General features: G+C 57.9%; 3 protein-coding genes across 4 annotated transcripts in view; all 3 read left to right on the forward strand.

The window, feature by feature from the left end:
* Positions 1 to 1989: 1989 nt before the first annotated feature.
* LOC309443901 (zona pellucida sperm-binding protein 3-like) lies at positions 1990 to 4739 on the forward strand. Its single transcript, XM_082061240.1, has 8 exons — positions 1990 to 2322; positions 2400 to 2503; positions 2722 to 2899; positions 2996 to 3116; positions 3494 to 3585; positions 3773 to 3915; positions 4082 to 4171; positions 4255 to 4739. Exons 1-8 carry the CDS (start codon positions 2183 to 2185, stop codon positions 4371 to 4373), a joined length of 987 nt encoding a protein of 328 aa, XP_081917366.1. The 5' UTR covers positions 1990 to 2182; the 3' UTR covers positions 4374 to 4739.
* A 6006-nt stretch (positions 4740 to 10745) lies between these two features.
* COMMD4 (COMM domain containing 4) overlaps positions 10746 to 17135 on the forward strand; it is a 107552-nt gene continuing 101162 nt past the window's right edge. Inside the window, exons 1-8 of one of the 2 annotated variants that reach the window (XR_014184882.1) lie at positions 10746 to 10977; positions 11056 to 11127; positions 11207 to 11272; positions 11549 to 11588; positions 11693 to 11812; positions 12053 to 12133; positions 12216 to 12392; positions 12499 to 12632. Coding sequence is in view for 1 of the 2 variants with exons in the window: in XM_082061284.1 (XP_081917410.1) it covers positions 10975 to 10977; positions 11056 to 11127; positions 11207 to 11272; positions 11549 to 11588; positions 11693 to 11812; positions 12053 to 12133; positions 12216 to 12392; positions 12499 to 12539 (600 nt within the window). In the remaining variant the exon portion in view is untranslated. Of the gene's footprint in view, positions 10978 to 11055; positions 11128 to 11206; positions 11273 to 11548; positions 11589 to 11692; positions 11813 to 12052; positions 12134 to 12215; positions 12393 to 12498; positions 12718 to 17135 lie in introns of those variants that run through there. The other variant, XM_082061284.1, reaches the window with a different exon arrangement.
* NEIL1 (nei like DNA glycosylase 1) lies at positions 12556 to 17105 on the forward strand (the record flags this gene model as incomplete). Its single annotated transcript, XM_082061283.1, has 10 exons — positions 12556 to 13277; positions 13399 to 13518; positions 13674 to 13752; positions 14845 to 14944; positions 15103 to 15227; positions 15681 to 15708; positions 15970 to 16031; positions 16205 to 16400; positions 16505 to 16520; positions 16955 to 17105. The coding sequence occupies 10 exons, from the start codon at positions 12556 to 12558 to the stop codon at positions 17082 to 17084; spliced, it is 1578 nt and encodes a 525-aa protein (XP_081917409.1). The 3' UTR covers positions 17085 to 17105.

The following is a 17135-nucleotide window of genomic DNA, read 5'->3' on the forward strand; positions in this document are numbered from 1 at the left end:
ATGCTTTCTGTCAATTTGAGGATATAAGTGCTGGACGGCAAAATATTTACTGCCTAAAAGACAGTTTTCCAATGCAGGAAACGGCTTTAGACAATCTGAAGAAGGTAAAGCTCTAAATATAAAATATACAGCTACATTAGAGGGTTCAGAATACTTTAATCCTACAAATCTTGGGACATACGCATCCCACCAGCATAACTCATGCGCCCTCTCCTGGCAGTTTTCCTTTCCAAAAAAAACACAGAAGGTCTTGGTAGCAGCAGATCATGTTCACTGGGGGTTTTTTTGCACCTCTTCTCACATCTTTCTGTGTGTACTATGCAAACACAAACCCGCTATTTTTCCCAACAATATTAGGTCTGCGATGTCCCTGAAGCAACCGATCTACTGTGTACGTTTACATTTGCTGTATCACATCCGCACAGTGAGCCTGAGGGTTTCATAAGGGAACTTACCGCACACACGGAGCGCACAGCACCTGGCTGGCAGCAGACACAGCAGCTGCAACACGAACACGAAGCAACAGATTTGTTATACTACGTGTGTGCAAAATGACCACCCTGTGTATGGTCGTTAAGCCCCAGAACCACCGAGGTTAACGTGTGCATGTTGTCCTGTGTACGCACACTACACCCCATGCTTCCGAAGTGCCAAATCTCTTGCAGATACAAGAAAGGAAGGGGCAAAGACACATATCTGCTTAATGTTAATTAAAAGGAGGAAACAGACGTACACAATTTAAAAAAGCATCACTAGCGCTCTACAATACAGCTAAAAAGCCTCATAATCCTGATGTCACGGGAGAATTTCCTTGATTAAAAATAACCCACTTGCAGATTGTAAACAGCAATTAAAAATCCTGTCAGATAAACCCTAATCCTTGCAATGGGGTCTGCTCTCCTGTGGCTGTAGAGGCTGCTCCCCACACACAGCTCTGGATCAGACACTGGAGAATCCCCAGGGTGCCATTTATTTTATAAAGATATTAACATGACCAGGTGGTTTCTTCCCCCTAGAGCTGACCCCGGGTCCTGAGGCTCTTAAACCCCATGCTGGGCACAGAGAGGATCTGAAAGTGTCACCCTCCACATCATCCCCCGGAGACCTCACAGCAGGACCCCATGGTCTGGGGGTGGGACACATGGTCTGGAGGTGGGACGTATGGTTTGGAGTTGGGACACATGGTCTGGAGGTGGGACACATCTCTATGGATCTTACAGAGCTGGTTGCTACCAAAAAAGCAAGGGAGAAAACTGCAATTGGCTGCACAGCAAACTCAGTATCTCTCCTGTGAGCAAGGAACCCCATCCAGCACTTAATTAGTTAATTAGAGCAGGGAACTGAGTGCTCACAGGTGTTGCCAGTTGCCCTGAGGACCTGAGCATCCCCTGGGCTGTAGGAGGTGTGGGCTATAAAAGGCCCTGGGCAGGAGCTGCTCTTTGTGCTGGACTCTGGTGGGCAGGATGAGGCCTGGAAGCAGCCTGGGGTTTGCTTTTTTCTGCTGGGTTTTGGGGGAGGTGGCTGCTTACAGCCCCTGGAGCCTCCCTGGAGGGGAGGCAGAGCTCTGGGGGTACAGAGGGGACGTGGGGCAGCCCCGTGCCTTCCCCCAGCCCTCCCCCTGGGCATGGGTGGACCTCTCTCAGCTCCAGGCTGCCGCCCCTCTGCACCCCGTGGCCGTGCGGTGCCAGGAGGCACAGGTGGTGGTCACGGTGCACAAGGACCTCTTTGGCACAGGGCGGCTGGTCAGGGCTGCGGAGCTGACCCTGGGCTCGGCTGCCTGCCTGCCTGCGGCCCAGGGCTCTGCTGACACCGTTGTGACCTTCGTGGCCGGGCTGCACGAGTGCGGCAGCACCCTCAGGGTAAGGCTGGGGCCCGAGGGTGGGGGGCTGCATCTTGGGGTGCTGTGGCTGGCAGGGGGCTGTGGTGTATTTGGGCTTGGGAAAATGTTCTAAAGCCTTTCCTAGCAGCTGAACATCTCAGTCTGCTTTCCAAGGGCAGCAGAAGCTGGGCTGTCTTCTCTGGGGATGTGTGTGCAGTGAAGGGTATGCAACAGGCAGAGAAATTAGTTGTTTCCTGGTGAATATAGATGTGTCTGAACCTTCCAGAAGAAACATCTCAGCTCTGAGTCTCTGGGCTTAAATGTGCTGCTCTGTGTGTGTTGCTGAGGAGCAGTGACTGGATAATGTGTCTTGTCTTTCCCCAGGTTACTCCTGATGCTCTGATCTACAGCACGAGCTTAAACTACAAGCCAGTTCCTGCCAGCAACCCCATCATCATCCGCACCAGCCCTGCCGTGGTCCCTATCGAGTGCCACTACCCAAGGTGAGCTGATGGAGGTGGGTACCAAGCAAGCCCTTCTGCTGCCCCAGAGCATTTAACCATGGGCATCTCTTCCCCAGGAGGGCCAACGTGAGCAGCAATGGTGTCAATCCCACGTGGATGCCTTTTCGTTCCACCCTGGGCTCCGAGGAGAAGCTACCCTTCTCCCTGCGCCTCATGAATGGTAGGTTTTGGGTGAGGGTCTCCTCTGGTGCACAGCACCCTGGGATGGCCATGCTTCTGCTGGGTGACACAGCTGGTGCTGTTATCACCCCAGTGCTCCTGGAGCATCTGGGGTTGGGTAGAGTTTTGGTGAGTACCCAGGGCTTTGTGCCCATTGGGGTTTCCTTGGGGGGAAGCAGTGAAGAACAAGCTGCTGCCTGGTGACCTCTCTCCTTCCAGATGACTGGAGTGCTGAGAGAGTCTCCACTGTGTTTCAACTGGGAGAGGTCCTCCACTTCCAAGCTGGTGTCAACACAGAGAACCATGCACCTCTGAGGCTTTTTGTGGATAGCTGTGTGGCCACCCCAGCCCCAGCCAGGAGCTCTTCTCCCCAGTATGCCTTCATTGACTTCAGTGGGTGAGAGCTGGCTGTGCCCTTGTTTAGAGGTACCTTTCTGCAGGTGATGGATATCTCTGACAGTGGGATCATCCTGGCCCTTGCTTTTGTGTCTAGGTGCTTGGTGGATGGGCAACTGGATGATGCCAGCTCAGCTTTTATATCCCCAAGGCCCAGGCCAGATGTGCTTCAGTTCGCAGTAGATGCGTTCAAATTTGCAGGAGGCTCCAGCAACCTGGTAAGTCCTTCCTAAAGCAAGTGAACTCCCTGGCCTAGGTGGGGTTGTAGCCTCATTCCATTAACAATGTCAATGTGGTTTTGTCTAGGATTACATTCCCAAGGCAATTGCCTCACAGCAACCTCAGAATGAGATCACTCTATATTACTGCTTCTGGGTCACAGTCCTCTGAGCTGAGGATATTCCTTGGAGACCAGTTCTGATACTGGTCAAGACAAGCCCTTCTGATGAGCTTCAGTATCTGAATCCCGGAGTGGCTTGAAGGCAGCAGGGTGGGGGTGGGTTTGAGCTGCCCCAGGGGGATGGTGGTCCTGTTAGAGACCAGCTTCATGGTGCATGTGAAAGCCTGACCCCTCTGTTCTGCCTGGCCTCTCCAGATCTACATCACCTGCCACCTGAAGGTCTCCCCGGCTGACCAAGATCCAGACCCTCTGAACAAGGCTTGCTCCTTCAACAAAGCCAGCAACCTGTGAGTAGTTGGAACAGCGGCTTGACCAGAGGCAAAGAGCTTGGGCTTCTCATCTAGTGTGTGTCACCTTCCAGGAAGGAGGGGTTTGCCATCTGCATTTGGGAGGGTTTGGGTCTCTCTTGGGAGACCTCAAAGCGTGTGAGGGACTCCTACCACAGGGTGGGCTGGTGACCGAGCTCTTTTCTAGCTGGGATCCTGTGGAAGGCACCCAGGATATCTGCTCCTGCTGTGAGATGAGGAGCTGTGGCTTTGCCAGCCACTCCAGGAGGCTCCATGCTCCCTCCCGATGGCAAGGAGGACGTGTCCGGAGAGAACAGCCCTCTGAACTTGGTAGGTCTTGGCTTGCTTCTTGGGCTTCTGGCCATTGTGACAACTTGCTCAGAGCTGGGTGGCTGGAGGTCCCTCATGACCTGTTGGCTCCTTCATGCTGATACAAGACTTGGGAGAGCCAGATGTCCAGACAAGCTAGTGAGAGCTCAAAGATCCTCTCTTTCAGATCCCTTGGTGAGAGAAGCAGATGTTGTGGTTGGACCTCTCTTCATCCACAGCTGGCAGGATCACCCAGTTAAGAGGACACCTCCACAAGGTAGAGCAAACCCAGGGAAGGGGGAGGTTTGTGTGGCAGGTCCTGGCTCTGGCCATAACCACCTCCTTACTTTTCCTTCCTAGATGCAGGTCACTTGTGGATGTTATTGGAGCTGGCTGCAGTTGCTGCTGGTTTAGTCATGGTGATCCTTGCTGTTGTAGGAGCTCTGTCTGCCTGCCAGAAACCCAGCAACCCTCTTTAAGTCACTTGTTTCAGCTTTTGTAGTATGTCCAATAAAAAAAAACAAAGGAAGGATTGTGAGAGGCTTTGTGGGGGGAGTGGAGAAGTATTTGTGTTTTCTTGTCTCTAGAATTATGGAGCTGTGTTTTAGTCTCAAAACATTTTACCTTCATGTGGAGCTTCTTGGGTCTTCTCCATGCTGGTAACTCTTTACTCAACCAGCTAAGGGTGTAGTAAGAGTTGAACCACTCTCCTCCTGCCTGCTTCTGGGAGAGAAATCCATTTTTTCTGGATGAGGAAAGGAGAAATCAAGCTTTGCTGGCTGAGGAAAGGAAAACAACTTGAGGCTTGGCGGGCTGGGTACTGCTTGGGACACAGGAAGGCTCCCAGCTGCAGTTCAGCTCTGGGGTGCTGCAGTTCAGCTCTGGGGTGCTGCAGTTCAGCTCTGGGGTGCTGCAGTTCAGCTCTGGGGTGCTGCAGTTCAGCTCTGGGGTGCTGCAGTTCAGCTCTGGGGTGCTGCAGTTCAGCTCTGGGGTGCTGCAGTTCAGCTCTGGGGTGCTGCAGTTCAGCTCTGGGGTGCTGCAGTTCAGCTCTGGGGTGCTGCAGTTCAGCTCTGGGGTGCTGCAGTTCAGCTCTGGGGTGCTGCAGTTCAGCTCTGGGGTGCTGCAGTTCAGCTCTGGGGTGCTGCAGTTCAGCTCTGGGGTGCTGCAGTTCAGCTCTGGGGTGCTGCAGTTCAGCTCTGGGGTGCTGCAGTTCAGCTCTGGGGTGCTGCAGTTCAGCTCTGGGGTGCTGCAGTTCAGCTCTGGGGTGCTGCAGTTCAGCTCTGGGGTGCTGCAGTTCAGCTCTGGGGTGCTGCAGTTCAGCTCTGGTATTTTTCTCACAAGCTTTATTTCAGCTCAGGCCCTACAGTGATTTTTTTTTTTTTTTTTTCAGCTCGAGCCCTTTTCCTACAAGCTTTATATCAGCCCCATCCCTGTAGATTTTATTTCGGCTCCTACCACAGATCCTTCATTTCAGCTCCAGGTCTCCATCAGTTCAGCTCCAGCGCCACAGGTTTCTCTCAGCTCCACAGCTCCCGGCTGCGGTTCAGCTCAGGTCCTACAGTGATTTTTTTTTTTTCAGCTCCAGTATCTTTCCCACAAGCTTTATTTCAGCTCCAGCCCTATAGATTTTATTTCAGCCCCTGCCATACAATCTTTATTTCACCTCCAGCCCTACCATGTTTATTCCAGCCCTAACATCAGTGTTTCAGCCCCAACCTGTCTCATGTTCCTTGTCTTGGCTCCAGCCCTGGAATCTTAATTTCAGCTCCAGCCCTGTGAGATTTCAGCTACAACCTGAGATCTACAGTGAGTTTTTCAGCTCTAGCTGATTTTATTTCAGCTTCATCCCCCCCCCCCCCCCTTTTTTTTCCCCCCACAAGCTTTATTTTTTTAAAATCTCTAATTCTTTCAGCTCCATCCCTATAGATTTTATTTCAGCTCCAGCTCCCACCACAGATTCTTCATTTCAGCTCCAGGTCTCCATCAGTTCAGCTCCAGACATGCAGGTTTCTCTCAGCTCCACAGCTCCTGTCTGCAGTTCAGCTCTGGGATGTTGCAGCTCAGGCCCTACAGTGATTTTTTCAGCTCCAGCCCATTTCCCACAAGCTTTATTTCAGCTCAGGCCCACAGTGATTTTTTCAGCTCAGGCCCACAGTGATTTTTCAGCTCCAGTATTTTTCCCACAAGCTTTATTTCAGCCCAGGTCCTGCAGTGTTTTTTCAGTTCCTGACCCTTTCCCACAAGTTTTATTTCAGCTCAGGCCCTATAGATTTTATTTCAGCTTCAGCTCCTGCTGCAGAATCATTTCAGCTCCAGGTCTCTGTCAGTTCAGCTCCAGCCCTGCAGGTTTCTCTCAGCTCTGTGGCTCCAGTCTGCAGCTCAGGGATGTTGCAGCTCAGGTCCTACGGTGATTTTTCAGCTCCAGTATCTTTCCCACAAGCTTTATTTCAGCTCCAGCCCTATAGATTTTATTTCAGCCCCTGCCATACAATCTTTATTTCACCTCCAGCTCTCCATCAGTTCAGCTCCAGCTCTGCCTCGTGTCAGCTCCGTCTTTAAGGTGTTGCAGCTCCACCCCCTGCCCCAGTGTCTTCATTTCAGCTCCACCCCCTGCCCCAGTGTCTTCATTTCAGCTCCACCCCCTGCCCCAGTGTCTTCATTTCAGCTCCAGCCCTATGTACCTGGTTGTGATTTCAGCTCTGTGCTGTCTCAGCTTCAGCTCCGGAGTGTCTGTTCTGGTTCCAGCTCCTTCCTCCGGCAGCTGCTCCCGGCTCTCCCAGCGGCGCTGCGGGCTGGTGACAAGGTTGTCAATCAATGACTGTCACCAGTCACGTATCAATACGAGGTGTCACCACTGTCCCGATTTGATTGGCCGGCCATGAATAGAGCCTTGGCCTCCCAGCCAATCGCAGGCGTTGGTGGCTGGCCCAGCCCCTCTATGCCCCGCCCACCTCGCCCAGCCCGGGCCCGAGCGGCCGCTGGGTCTCCGGTTCGCGTCCCCGGGGGCAGCGCTCGGGCCGGGGCTGAGCCCCGAACCAGCCCCGAAGCGCAGCCCTGCGGCTCCGCTCCCGGCCCTGCGAACAGCGGGATCCCCCTTTGGGGCTGGAACCCCCGGGGTGATGGGGAACGGGGAGCGAACCCGAAGTGCTTGTGAACTGGGGGCACCTGCACGGGGAGGAACGGGCGGGGGGCAGCACCTTTCCCGGGAAACTTTATTGGACTTCATTATTATTATGTCACCGTTATACATTATGCTTATAATATAATAAAATAGTAATAGTTTTATTATTATTTTTAGTTACATTATTTAAGCGCAGCCCCCGCGGGGAGCCGGGCCCGGTCTCTTCAGCGCGGCCTGGGCCTCCCCCGGTCCCCCCTCCGCTCCCGCTGCGTCCCCACTCAGGACCGGCCCCGCCACCGCCGCTGCGGGCCCGGGACCCGCTCGGCACCGCATCGACCTCCGGGGCCGCAGCTGCTTGACACAAGCGGGGAGCAGCGGGTGGGACGGGGACCCGCTCCCCCCCCGCCCGCCTCCTGCCCGGGGAGCGCGGCCGCGCCGCTCCTGCTCCCAGCCACCGCCTCTGACACGAATCGCGGGCCCGCCCTCGCGAGCTGAGGCCCCGCCGCCCGCCAGCGCTGCCCGCTCACCGGCGCGCCTCAGCTCCCACAGCAATAGCACCCACCGCCGGCCCGCCACAGCCGCCCTCCACACTGACAGCCCCTCAGGCACGCCTTTTATATGCTCCGCTTCGGCCCCGCCCTACGCGCCCAGCCACTCCCGGCCCGACACTGCTCCGCCAATCCCAGCCGCCCGCCTGTTTCCGCTCCACCCAATAGCGGCCCGCCTCTTCAATCCGCCCCCGCCCGGCTCCGCTGCCCCCGGAGGCCCCGATCCCTCCGCCGCCGCTCGGGGAGGAGAGGCCCTGTAGGAGGGGAGGAAGCACCGTCCCGCCCCGTCCTCCTGCTCTGCCGCGGCGCCCCTCCTGAAGAGCTCCCGGCCTGGGCGCCCCTCCCGGCTGGGAGCTCCGCTGCTTCCTTGCTCTGGGGGAGTGAACTGGGACCGGGAGTGGCCTCGCTGCGGAGCCTCCGGCCGCCCTAATCGGGACCCAACACCGCCTGCCGGGACTATGGCAACGGGGCCAGGTCCCGCGCTCTCCCGAAAGGGCTGCGGCGGGATCGGGGCTAGTGGGGGACGCGGGGCCGGGCGGGGCGTGGGCGGATTGAAAGGGCGCGCCCGGATTGGGCAGAGTGGGAGCGGGCGGGCGGGGATTGGCGGGGCCGGGCGCTGTCTCGGACCGGGATTGGCCGGTCGGGAACCGGGCTGGAATGCGCCTGCGCGGCAGGCGGTGCTGCCGGTGCGGAGCGGCCGTGCGGTGCTGCCGTTCGCGGGGCCCAGGTGAGCGGGGTGGCGGGAGGGTGATGGTGGGGTTTGGAATAGTAATATAGCTGAGAATAGTAATAAAACAGTTATTATTTTATAATGTCACAGAGTGTTTCAAGAAGATGGGCCCAATTTGAAAGCACTTTATCTCTGGAACAGCGAACTGCCCACGAGTGAAACTCTTCCCGCTTGGAAGGGTGGGGGACAGAATCTCACATGATTACCCAGCGCACAAACAGCCTCAGTCATTTGCAAGATGGTGACCCCGCAACAGAAGGCGTTTTGTGTTCTGCAATACAGCAAGACCGAATCCGTAATTGCGGTGCGGCGTGCATTTCAACGGCACTTTGGCGTCAATCCACCGATGCCAAAGAGCATTCGTCGTTGGTACCGACAGTTTGAGGAAACGGGTTGTTTATGTAAGGGGAAGAGCACGGGGCGACCACGCACATCAGAGGAGAACGTGAGAAGAATTGAAGAGAGTTTTCTGCGCAGCCCACACAAATCCACTCGTCTTGCCAGCCAGGAACTTGCGATCCCTCACACAACAGTCTGGCGGGTGTTAAGGCAACGTTTAATAATGAGGCCTGTGTGTGTGTCTCCCCCCTCCCCGGGGCCTGGGGACACACTGGCCTCTGTGTCCCCCCCGCAGGAAGGTGGTGGTGAGGAGGGGTGCAGATCCTGCAGGGATGGAGGAAATGGGCTGGACCAGGCAGGTGGTCCCGGCCCTGATCCCAGTCCCGGTGGGTCCCCGGCGCACTCCTGCAGTGGTGCTGGTGGCCAGGGCCACGCCACAGGCACCATCCAGGACACTTCGAGTGACCCTGGGGCAGGGGAGCTCTGCCCAGACACTCGGGGAGGTGGGGGTCCCAGGGAGTCCGTGGCTTTGGGGCCAGGGGTCCCATGCGTCTGGGGGGTCCCGTGTGTCTGGGCATCCCATGTGGCTGGGGGTGTTGGGGTGTTGGGAGAAAAAGGCACTTCAAGAAGTATTTGGGAGTAATTCAACTGTCATCTGGACGTTGTCCATGCAGCAGGTGGAAAGAACACAAAGCATTTATACAAAGATTACTAAAACTTGTTAAATCATTAAACTGTTGGTACATTTTTATGTAATTGTGACACGTTGCCATTGTGAAATATACTGCTTTGAAATTGGGTCCGTTTGAAACACCCTGTATTATAAGCAGAACATATAACAGTAACTTAAAAAAAAAATAGGTACAATAAAGCTTTCCCTGTGGGGTGGTGCTACTCCCAGTGCCCTGGGGATGGTTTGTCCCTGTGGGAGGAGGTGCTCCCCCCAAGTTCCCAAGCGCTCCCCTCCTGGGCCTTGGAGGTGTTTCCAGCCCCAAACTGGGGAGTGAGTGCTGTGTTTTGATGCCTGAGAACAAGCCCAGGGGCTGTTTTGGGGCTGAAAAAGCCAGCACAGTTGTGGGGTTCAGCAGGCAAAAAAACCCAGAAGACTGAGTGCTGTGTTTCCAGAGATGGGGCACAGAGCCTCAGGGCTGCACTTCTGGGCCTGAAAACCAGCTGGGGGGTGGGGATCTCAGGGCTGTTTCTGGGGTTCAGACCCACCCCAAGTGCTGCCTTTTGGGACAAGGAACTGGGGGCCAAGCAGCCCTTCCCAGCCCCAAAACACCAGCTCTGGGGGTCAGGAGGAGGTTGATGTTGGGGTGGTGGTTCTGGTTGCCTTTGTCCCACAAATCACAGGATACCAGCACGCACCAGGCTGAGCTCAATGCAGGAGATAGTCCCTGGCAAAAAAACAGGGCTTGAGGGGCCAAGGCTTTGTTCAGGACATGCTAATTAAGGTAATATTGGGACAGTGATTGACTTGTGACCTTGCCAACTGCCCCCAGTGCTGCTGTGAGAGCCGGGAGCAGCTTGCAGCAGCGCTGGAGCTGAGCTGGCATGGCTGAGGCTGAAATGATGCAGAGCTGGAGCTGAAATAAATCGTGCAAGGGCGGAGCTGGAGCTGCAGCTGGAACAAAGGTTGTAAGGGTAAAGAGGGAATAAACACAGCAGGACTGGGCTGGAGCTGAAATAAGGATTGTGGGGCAGGGGCAGAAATACTGGCTGTAGAGCTGGAGCTGAAATCCGTACCATCTGAAACACAGACCGGAGTGGAGCTGAAACATGTCAGAGCTGTGGCTGACATCAAGAGACGGGAGCTGAAATAAACACTGCAGGTTCGGAGCTGACATTAGGCAGAGCTGGAGCCGAAATAAATGCTGCACGCTGCGATCTGAGCCGCCGGAGCGGGCCCGGACCCGACCGGGGCAAGGGCCAAAACGAAGCGGGACGGAGGGAACCGGAGCCGCTTACTCCGGGGGCAGCGCCGGGAACCGCCGCGACAGCGGGAACGGGGCGGGCGGTGTTTAAACGGGCGGAGCGGGGCGGAGCGAAGCGGCCCCTCCCACGGGGCAGCGGCCGCCCCCAACTGCAGCCCCGGGGTCGCCCGGCCCCCGCCCCGGTCCCCGGCCGCGCAGCGCTCCCGGGGCCGCTGGCGCTGATGTCCTGGGGTCCCGGCCCCAAGGCCCCTGCCCACCCGTAGAGCCACTCGGGAATCCCCCCGCCTCCCGGGGTCGGGCCCCGCCGCCGGGGCGGGGACGGGCGGAGCGGCCGCAGCACCTCCCGCCCGGGAGCGGTTCCGGGTCGCGCAGGCGGGGTCTGCGGCGGCACCGGGGACCGGCGGCGACATGGTGGGGCGGGGGGCGGCGGCGGGTGGGGGGCGAGGCGGGCGGGTCCGCGGCGGGCTCTGACCGTGCCTTCCCCCGCAGCGGTTCCGCTTCTGCGGGGACCTGGACTGTCCCGACTGGGTCCTGGCCGAGATCAGCACCCTGGCCAAAATCGTTAAGTGCCCGCGCCGCGCCCCTCCCCGTCCCCCTGCCCGCCCCGGACCCGGTGCTCACCCTCCTTGTCCCCCCGCAGTCCTCGGTGAAGCTGAAGCTGATCTGCGCCCAGGTGCTGCGGGACCTGCTGGGGGAGGCCATCGAGGTGAGGGGGCCCCCGCGTGGGGTTACTGGGCTGGAGGCAGGGCGTTATAACGCTATAATTTCATAATTAGTGATATTACTGGCTTAAATATTAATGCAAGCCTCGGGATTAAGAATGCTACCAGCCAGTGCTAGTAATAATAATATGGCTGTTAAGTGTTAATAGTATTAATGCTAAGGTGAAAATTATTAGTGTTACTGTTGGTAGTGAGCGCATTCCATGGCTGTGCAGTACTGGGTGTTTGCCCTGACAGCCCCACACTCTGCTCTCCTGCAGTATGAGAAGATCCTGAAGCTGACCTCGGATGCCAAATTAGGTGAAGCCCTGCTGCCCCAGCCCCCACTGGGGTCCCTCTGGACAGTGATCTGGCAGGGGATGCCTTCCCACAGCAATAGAGCCAACCCTCCATCCCACCCGCAGAGTCAGGAGACGTGAAGGCGACCATCGCTGTCCTCGGCTTCATCCTCTCCAGTGCCGCCAAGCACAATGTGGATAGCGAGTCCCTGTCGAGTGAGCTGCAGCAGCTGGGGCTGCCCAAAGGTGGGGGGTCCCTCGGTGTCACCATAGGCTGGACCTGCTGGAATGTGCTGGGGCTGAGCTGGCAGCCCCCAGCACTGCCTTCTTCATGCCCAGTGTAGGGTGGCAGCCATGTGGTCCCCGGTCACCTCTCCTCCATGCCATCCATCCCTGGGGACTCCTCTGGGTCTGTTACTGGGTTTTGGTAGCAGCGACACCAGCACGAATGGGTGGTTTTGTTGTCTTGTCTGTCCCTCTGTGCAGAGCACGCCAGCGGGTTGTGCCGCTCCTACGAGGAGAAGCAGAGCTCCCTCCAGGACAGCCTCAGGGCCTGCAGCCTAAGACGTGAGTGTGGTGTTGGGAGGTTTGGGGGTTCAAGTCACCCTACCTGAGCGGCTGGGGTGCTGATGCTGCCTGCCCTCTCCAGTGAGCCAGCTGGGCTCGGTGTCCTGGCGGGTGGATTATACCCTCAGCTCCAGCGAGCTGCGGGAAGTCAATGAGCCCCTCGTGCATCTGAACTTCAACGTGCGGGATGGGGAGCACGGGAGGACAGCAACCATCCCCATGGCCCTCTCGGCTGACAAGTTCCGAGTGCTGCTGGCAGGTGAGGCCAGAGGAGGGGCGACAACAGGGACCCCTGGTCGCATGGGGCTGCTGGGGGGGATGCTGCAGCACCTGTCGCCCCCCCACTGCCTCCTTCCTCTCCTCAGAGCTGAAGCAGGCCCAGGCCCTGATGAACACCCTGCTCTGAGTAGCCAGAAGAGGCGATGGTGGGAGGTGCCGACGCTGGATCACAGGGCAGGACCTGCTGCGCCCAACCAGGCACAGCTGGGGAAGGGGAAGGCGGGGGCAGCTTTCCCAGCCCTCGCTGCGGCGCCCGGGGCCAGCCTGTCCCGGGGGGACACTCCAATAAAGATAACGGTGACCAAGCCGCGTGTCCCGTGTGTGTGTCCCGTGTGTGTCCCCGCGGCGGGACTACAGCTCCCGGCGCGCCCCGCTGGCCGCGCAGCGCACGGGAGGCGGGGCGGGGCGTGTCTGCGGGCAGCGGCCGCGGGTCCGGAGCGGCGGCGATGCCGGAGTGCCCGGAGCTGCACCTGGCCGGCCGCTACATCAACGAGGCGTGCGGCGGGCTGGTGTTCTCGGGCGGCGTGGAGCGCTCGGCGGTGGGCAGGGGCCCGGAGGTGCCGTTCCGCAGCGAGGCCTACCGCATCTCGGCCACCGCCCGGGGCAAGGAGCTGCGGCTCACGCTGGCCCCGCTCGGTCCCGGGGCCGCCCAGGACCTCGTGTTCCGCTTCGGCATGTCGGGGTCGTTCCGGCTGTGCCCTGCCGCCGAGCTGCCCCGCCATGCCCACCTGCGCTTCCTCACCAGCGAGAGCCCCCCCCGCGCCCTCTGTTTCGTGGACGTCCGTCGCTTTGGCTCCTGGCGCCTGGGTGACGCCTGGCAGCTGGACCGCGGGCCCTGCGTCGTCTCCGAGTACCAGGCCTTCAGGTGAGCGCCCCACCACACTGTTAGCTACAGCTCCTCTGCTTCGTTTGGGCTGCTTTTGCTGTACTGCAGCAAGATGGCCATGCCCAGGTGTACATTCCTCGTGCTCCATGCTCTGCTGCAGGGAGAATGTGATGAAGAACCTGGATGACAAGGCATTTGACAAGCCCATCTGCGAGGCGCTCTTAAACCAGAAGTTTTTCAATGGGATTGGGAATTACCTGCGCGCTGAGATCCTGTATAGGTAAGGTGGGCTGAGTACCCGCTGACCTGCCATGGAGGTTTCGTCTCCAAGTATTTGCCAGAGCTTGATGGTTCCTCGGCTAAGCCGCCTGGGCCTCCTCACCTGGTAAGCACAGGCAAATGCCAGAACTGTGTATAACAGATGGACTCTCTCAGGTTGAAGATCCCTCCCTTTGAAAAGGCTCGGACTGTGCTGGAGGCCCTGAAGGATCAGGAGCAGACAAGGAGGAAGAAGGTGGGGAGTACCTAGTGCTTTTGCAGGGCACGTTTCCAGACAGGCACCACGCCAGGGACTTGTTTGACTGTGGCCCTGGAGGACATCTTGGCAGCTTTCTGGGATCCTGGGAGTCTCTTGGCTTCCATACAGGGAGCCAAACTGTGCTGAAAAACGTTCCTAATTCAGGTTTGGGCTCAGCAGCAGTGGTGGTTCAGTTTGCTTCCAGTCCCTAGTTTGGGCTCAGCTGGCTGTCTTGCTCTGGCTCTGCTTTGGGCTTAGCTAGGCACAAAGCTCTTGTTCAGGTCTGCTCTTTCGGGCTTGTTCCAGCTCAGGGTTTGGCGTCATTTTCAGTTCGTGTTTGGTTCCTCGCTCTGATGGGGTAGAACATTGTCAGGAGGCCCTTGCAGAGTTCACACAGTCTCGCACACAGTTGTCAGGAGATACTTGCCACTCTGAGTCTTTCCCAGCCTGACAGCAGGGATTTACCCTTCACAACTATAACACTTACTGCACAGGATCTTGCTTCTCAAGCACGTTACTGTCCTTTGCCACGAACACTCATGTCTGGGCATGTCTGCCCCTCCATTGGAGCGGCAAACAGGGCGCAGCAGTTCTGTAACCTCACGTGTGCAGTGTTTGTTCACGTGTGGCCGGGCTGGTGAGCTGTGACAGCTCCCCCGGCACATCCCTGTGTGCTGCGCTGGTGCCCCACACTGCTCAGCTTCTGCCTCAGGAAGCCTCTGGGGGTATTTGGGGTGGGTGAAGGGGAAGGGGTGAGGGAAACAAACACTTTGCAAGCTTAAAATCTCTGGGGAAGCCTGCAGTAGAGCCCATGGCTGATCTTGTGGCCTCAGGGGAGAGTAAGGGGCTATTTTAAAGGAGGCTGAAAACAAAGCATATGACCCAAGGGCTGTTCTTACAAACTGCTGGTGGTTCTGTGTGCTGAATCTGTGGGGAATGTGCTAATGCGCAATTCAGTTTGAAGCCTGCAATGGAGTGAGCTCCGGGATGGCACAGGGTGGCAGCTCATCCTCAGGAGGGCAAGAGGAGATGGGGAATTTGGGTGGTATTGGGGAGGAGGGCTGCCCCTCCACTTCTCCACCCCTGCAGAATTCTTCCCTGACGCTGAGCAAGAAGCTGAAGCAGATGCGGGAGAACCCGGATCTCCTGGAGCTGTGCCACACTGTGCCCATGGAGGTCATTGCGACGGGTGAGGTGACAGGACAGGGAGCCGGGGAACAGGGACAGCCGGGCCTGGCCAGGAGGCCTGGGATTTGTGTTCCCGGCAACCGGAGGCTTGGGAGGGACCCTAACACCATGGTCTGTGCTTCCTCTCTACTTCTGTCCTTTCCCTCTCTCCCTTCCCAGAGAAAAACCTCCTTGACCCTGATCACTCGGATAACTATGCCGCCTTCAAGAACTGGCTGCAGTGTTACTTGGTGCCTGGCATGAGCTCCCTGCGTGACCACAATGGCAGGACCATATGGTTCCAGGTAGGAGTCTGGGGTCGCTGCCTGGGTGTCCCCCAACCACTCCTTTATGGGGACACCAGCCCATTTTCTGCTTCCCAAGAGCCCCCAGCATTACGCTGTGTCCCTGGGGGGTCTCCCTGTCTGACATACTGCTGTGACTGCTGGACTTGGAGGTGACAAGGACCCGCTTTGTGGTAGCCAGCCGGCCCAGGGATGGCAGGCAGAGGGGCTAATTGCAGGAATGGGGTGGGCACGGGTGGTCTGGCTGCCCTGTTCCACCCTCCTGTGCCCTGTGTCGGGGTGAGGCACGGTGGTGGGGCCTTGCAGAAGGAGCAAGTCCCCTGGCCTCCCGAGCAAACCTGGCTGTTTCTCTGCTGCTGTCCTGGCTGCGGGGTGGAGAAGGGGCACAGATTCTGCTGCTGCCACATGCAGAATGGCTGTGCCCCAGTCAATGCTCTATCACCTTCCTTGCAGGGAGAGCCTGGCCCCATGGCTCCCAAAGGTGAGTGGCCTTTCTCCTCCCCATGGGACCCGCGCTTGTTCAGGAGGGCTGGACCCTGGGCAGCCTGTGCTTGCTGTGCAGCACAGGGGCAAAAGCAGGAGCAAAGCCGCTCTCCCTGGGGTGCTGACGGGCCACTGATGGCGCCTGCTGTCCCCAAAGCTTCCTACCCCCCTGCCCGGGCACAGCTTTTGCACCCACAAGGTGCTTTTCTGGGCACCCATCTCCTCACCCTGCCTAACCTGGGCACGTCTTCTCCTGCAGGGCAGAGGTCCCGCAAGAAGCGCGCTCAGCTGAAAGCAGATCCTGAGGCTCTGACCCCTGAGGTAAGAAACTTTGGGGCTCATATGGCTCCTGCTGGGTCTGGAGGCTGCTCTGTTCCCTGAGCCTTGCTCAGGCTGCTCCCAGATTCACAGTGGGGCTCCTATCCGCAGTTTCTCATCGTCTGGCGGTCCAAGCACACTTCTGCTGCTAAGCTCTGGCTCTGACATCCACCCAGGTCACCACACGTGCTTCAAAACGGCGTCCCAAGACTGCAGAAAAACCCCCCGAGTCGGCCGAGGAGGTGGCTGATGGGCCAAGGAAGGGACGTGCTCGCGGGAGGAAGAAAGCGACCGCTGCTCCGGCCCCATCCCAGCCTGAGGTGCCGGTCAAAGCCAAAAGAAGCCGCCAGACGCCTGCGCGCAGGGGCAGAGGTGAGGCTGGGAGTCCCTGTGGCTTTCAAATGCCCAGGTGGGGATGTGGGAGAACCGGGCACCCCCTCACCCTTCACCTTCTCATTTCCCTCTCCATCTTCCAGGTGCAGCCCCTGCCGTGTGAGTGTTGCACGCCGCCCCCGTCCCGAGGGGCGTTTTAACATTTTAATAGCTGCAGGAGCTCAGGGAGGGTCTGGCCAGGGGCCTGGGCTACTGCTGGGGGGAAAAGGGGCTGCTCTGTACCCATGATCACACCTGCTTGCTGCTGCTGCTGCATCCTGCTCATGTGCAAAGAAGCTGGGCTTGGTGATGGGGCTGATTGATCCTGTGTCCTGCTGCTGGCCCCAGGCATTTGAGGGGAATAAGGGTCATGCTGCCTATCATGCTGGACTCTGACCCATCCCTCTGCCTAAAAGTGCATTCCCCTCTCCCCTTTCTGGTTGCTGCCTGGATCATTGTTTTTAGCTGACTAATAAAGTATTTTGTGTAGAAATCAGCATGCATGTCTTGTTTTGTGCTAAGGATAACCTCCTTATGCTCAGCCTCTTCCCTAGGTGGACTGGAGCAGGCTTCCCTCCCACCTCACCCCCCCAAAATAAAGGTAAGCTCTGCCTCCCCAGTCCTGGGAGGGAGGTCGTGCTGAGGAGGACGCTAAGAGAGCAGCAGCTACAACAGAGCCCCTGAAAGGAGGCAGATCAGTGCAGTTATCTGGAAATAAGAACACAAGCTGGAGCA

This window comes from Streptopelia decaocto, assembly GCF_964273445.1.
Source record: "Streptopelia decaocto genome assembly, chromosome: 9".
Taxonomy (NCBI): Eukaryota; Metazoa; Chordata; class Aves; order Columbiformes; family Columbidae; genus Streptopelia; species Streptopelia decaocto.

What these genes read in the sequence shown, in the direction of transcription:
- LOC309443901 (XM_082061240.1), top strand. Translation starts at nt 2,183, where the DNA reads ATGTGTCTTGTCTTTCCCCAGGTTACTCCTGATGCTCTGATCTACAGC. An exon ending in CTCCCTGCGCCTCATGAATG is followed by an intron (nt 2,504 to 2,721) that starts GTAGGTTTTGGG and finishes CTCTCCTTCCAG; the next exon opens with ATGACTGGAGTGCTGAGAGA. An exon ending in CAGGAGGCTCCAGCAACCTG is followed by an intron (nt 3,117 to 3,493) that starts GTAAGTCCTTCC and finishes TGGCCTCTCCAG; the next exon opens with ATCTACATCACCTGCCACCT.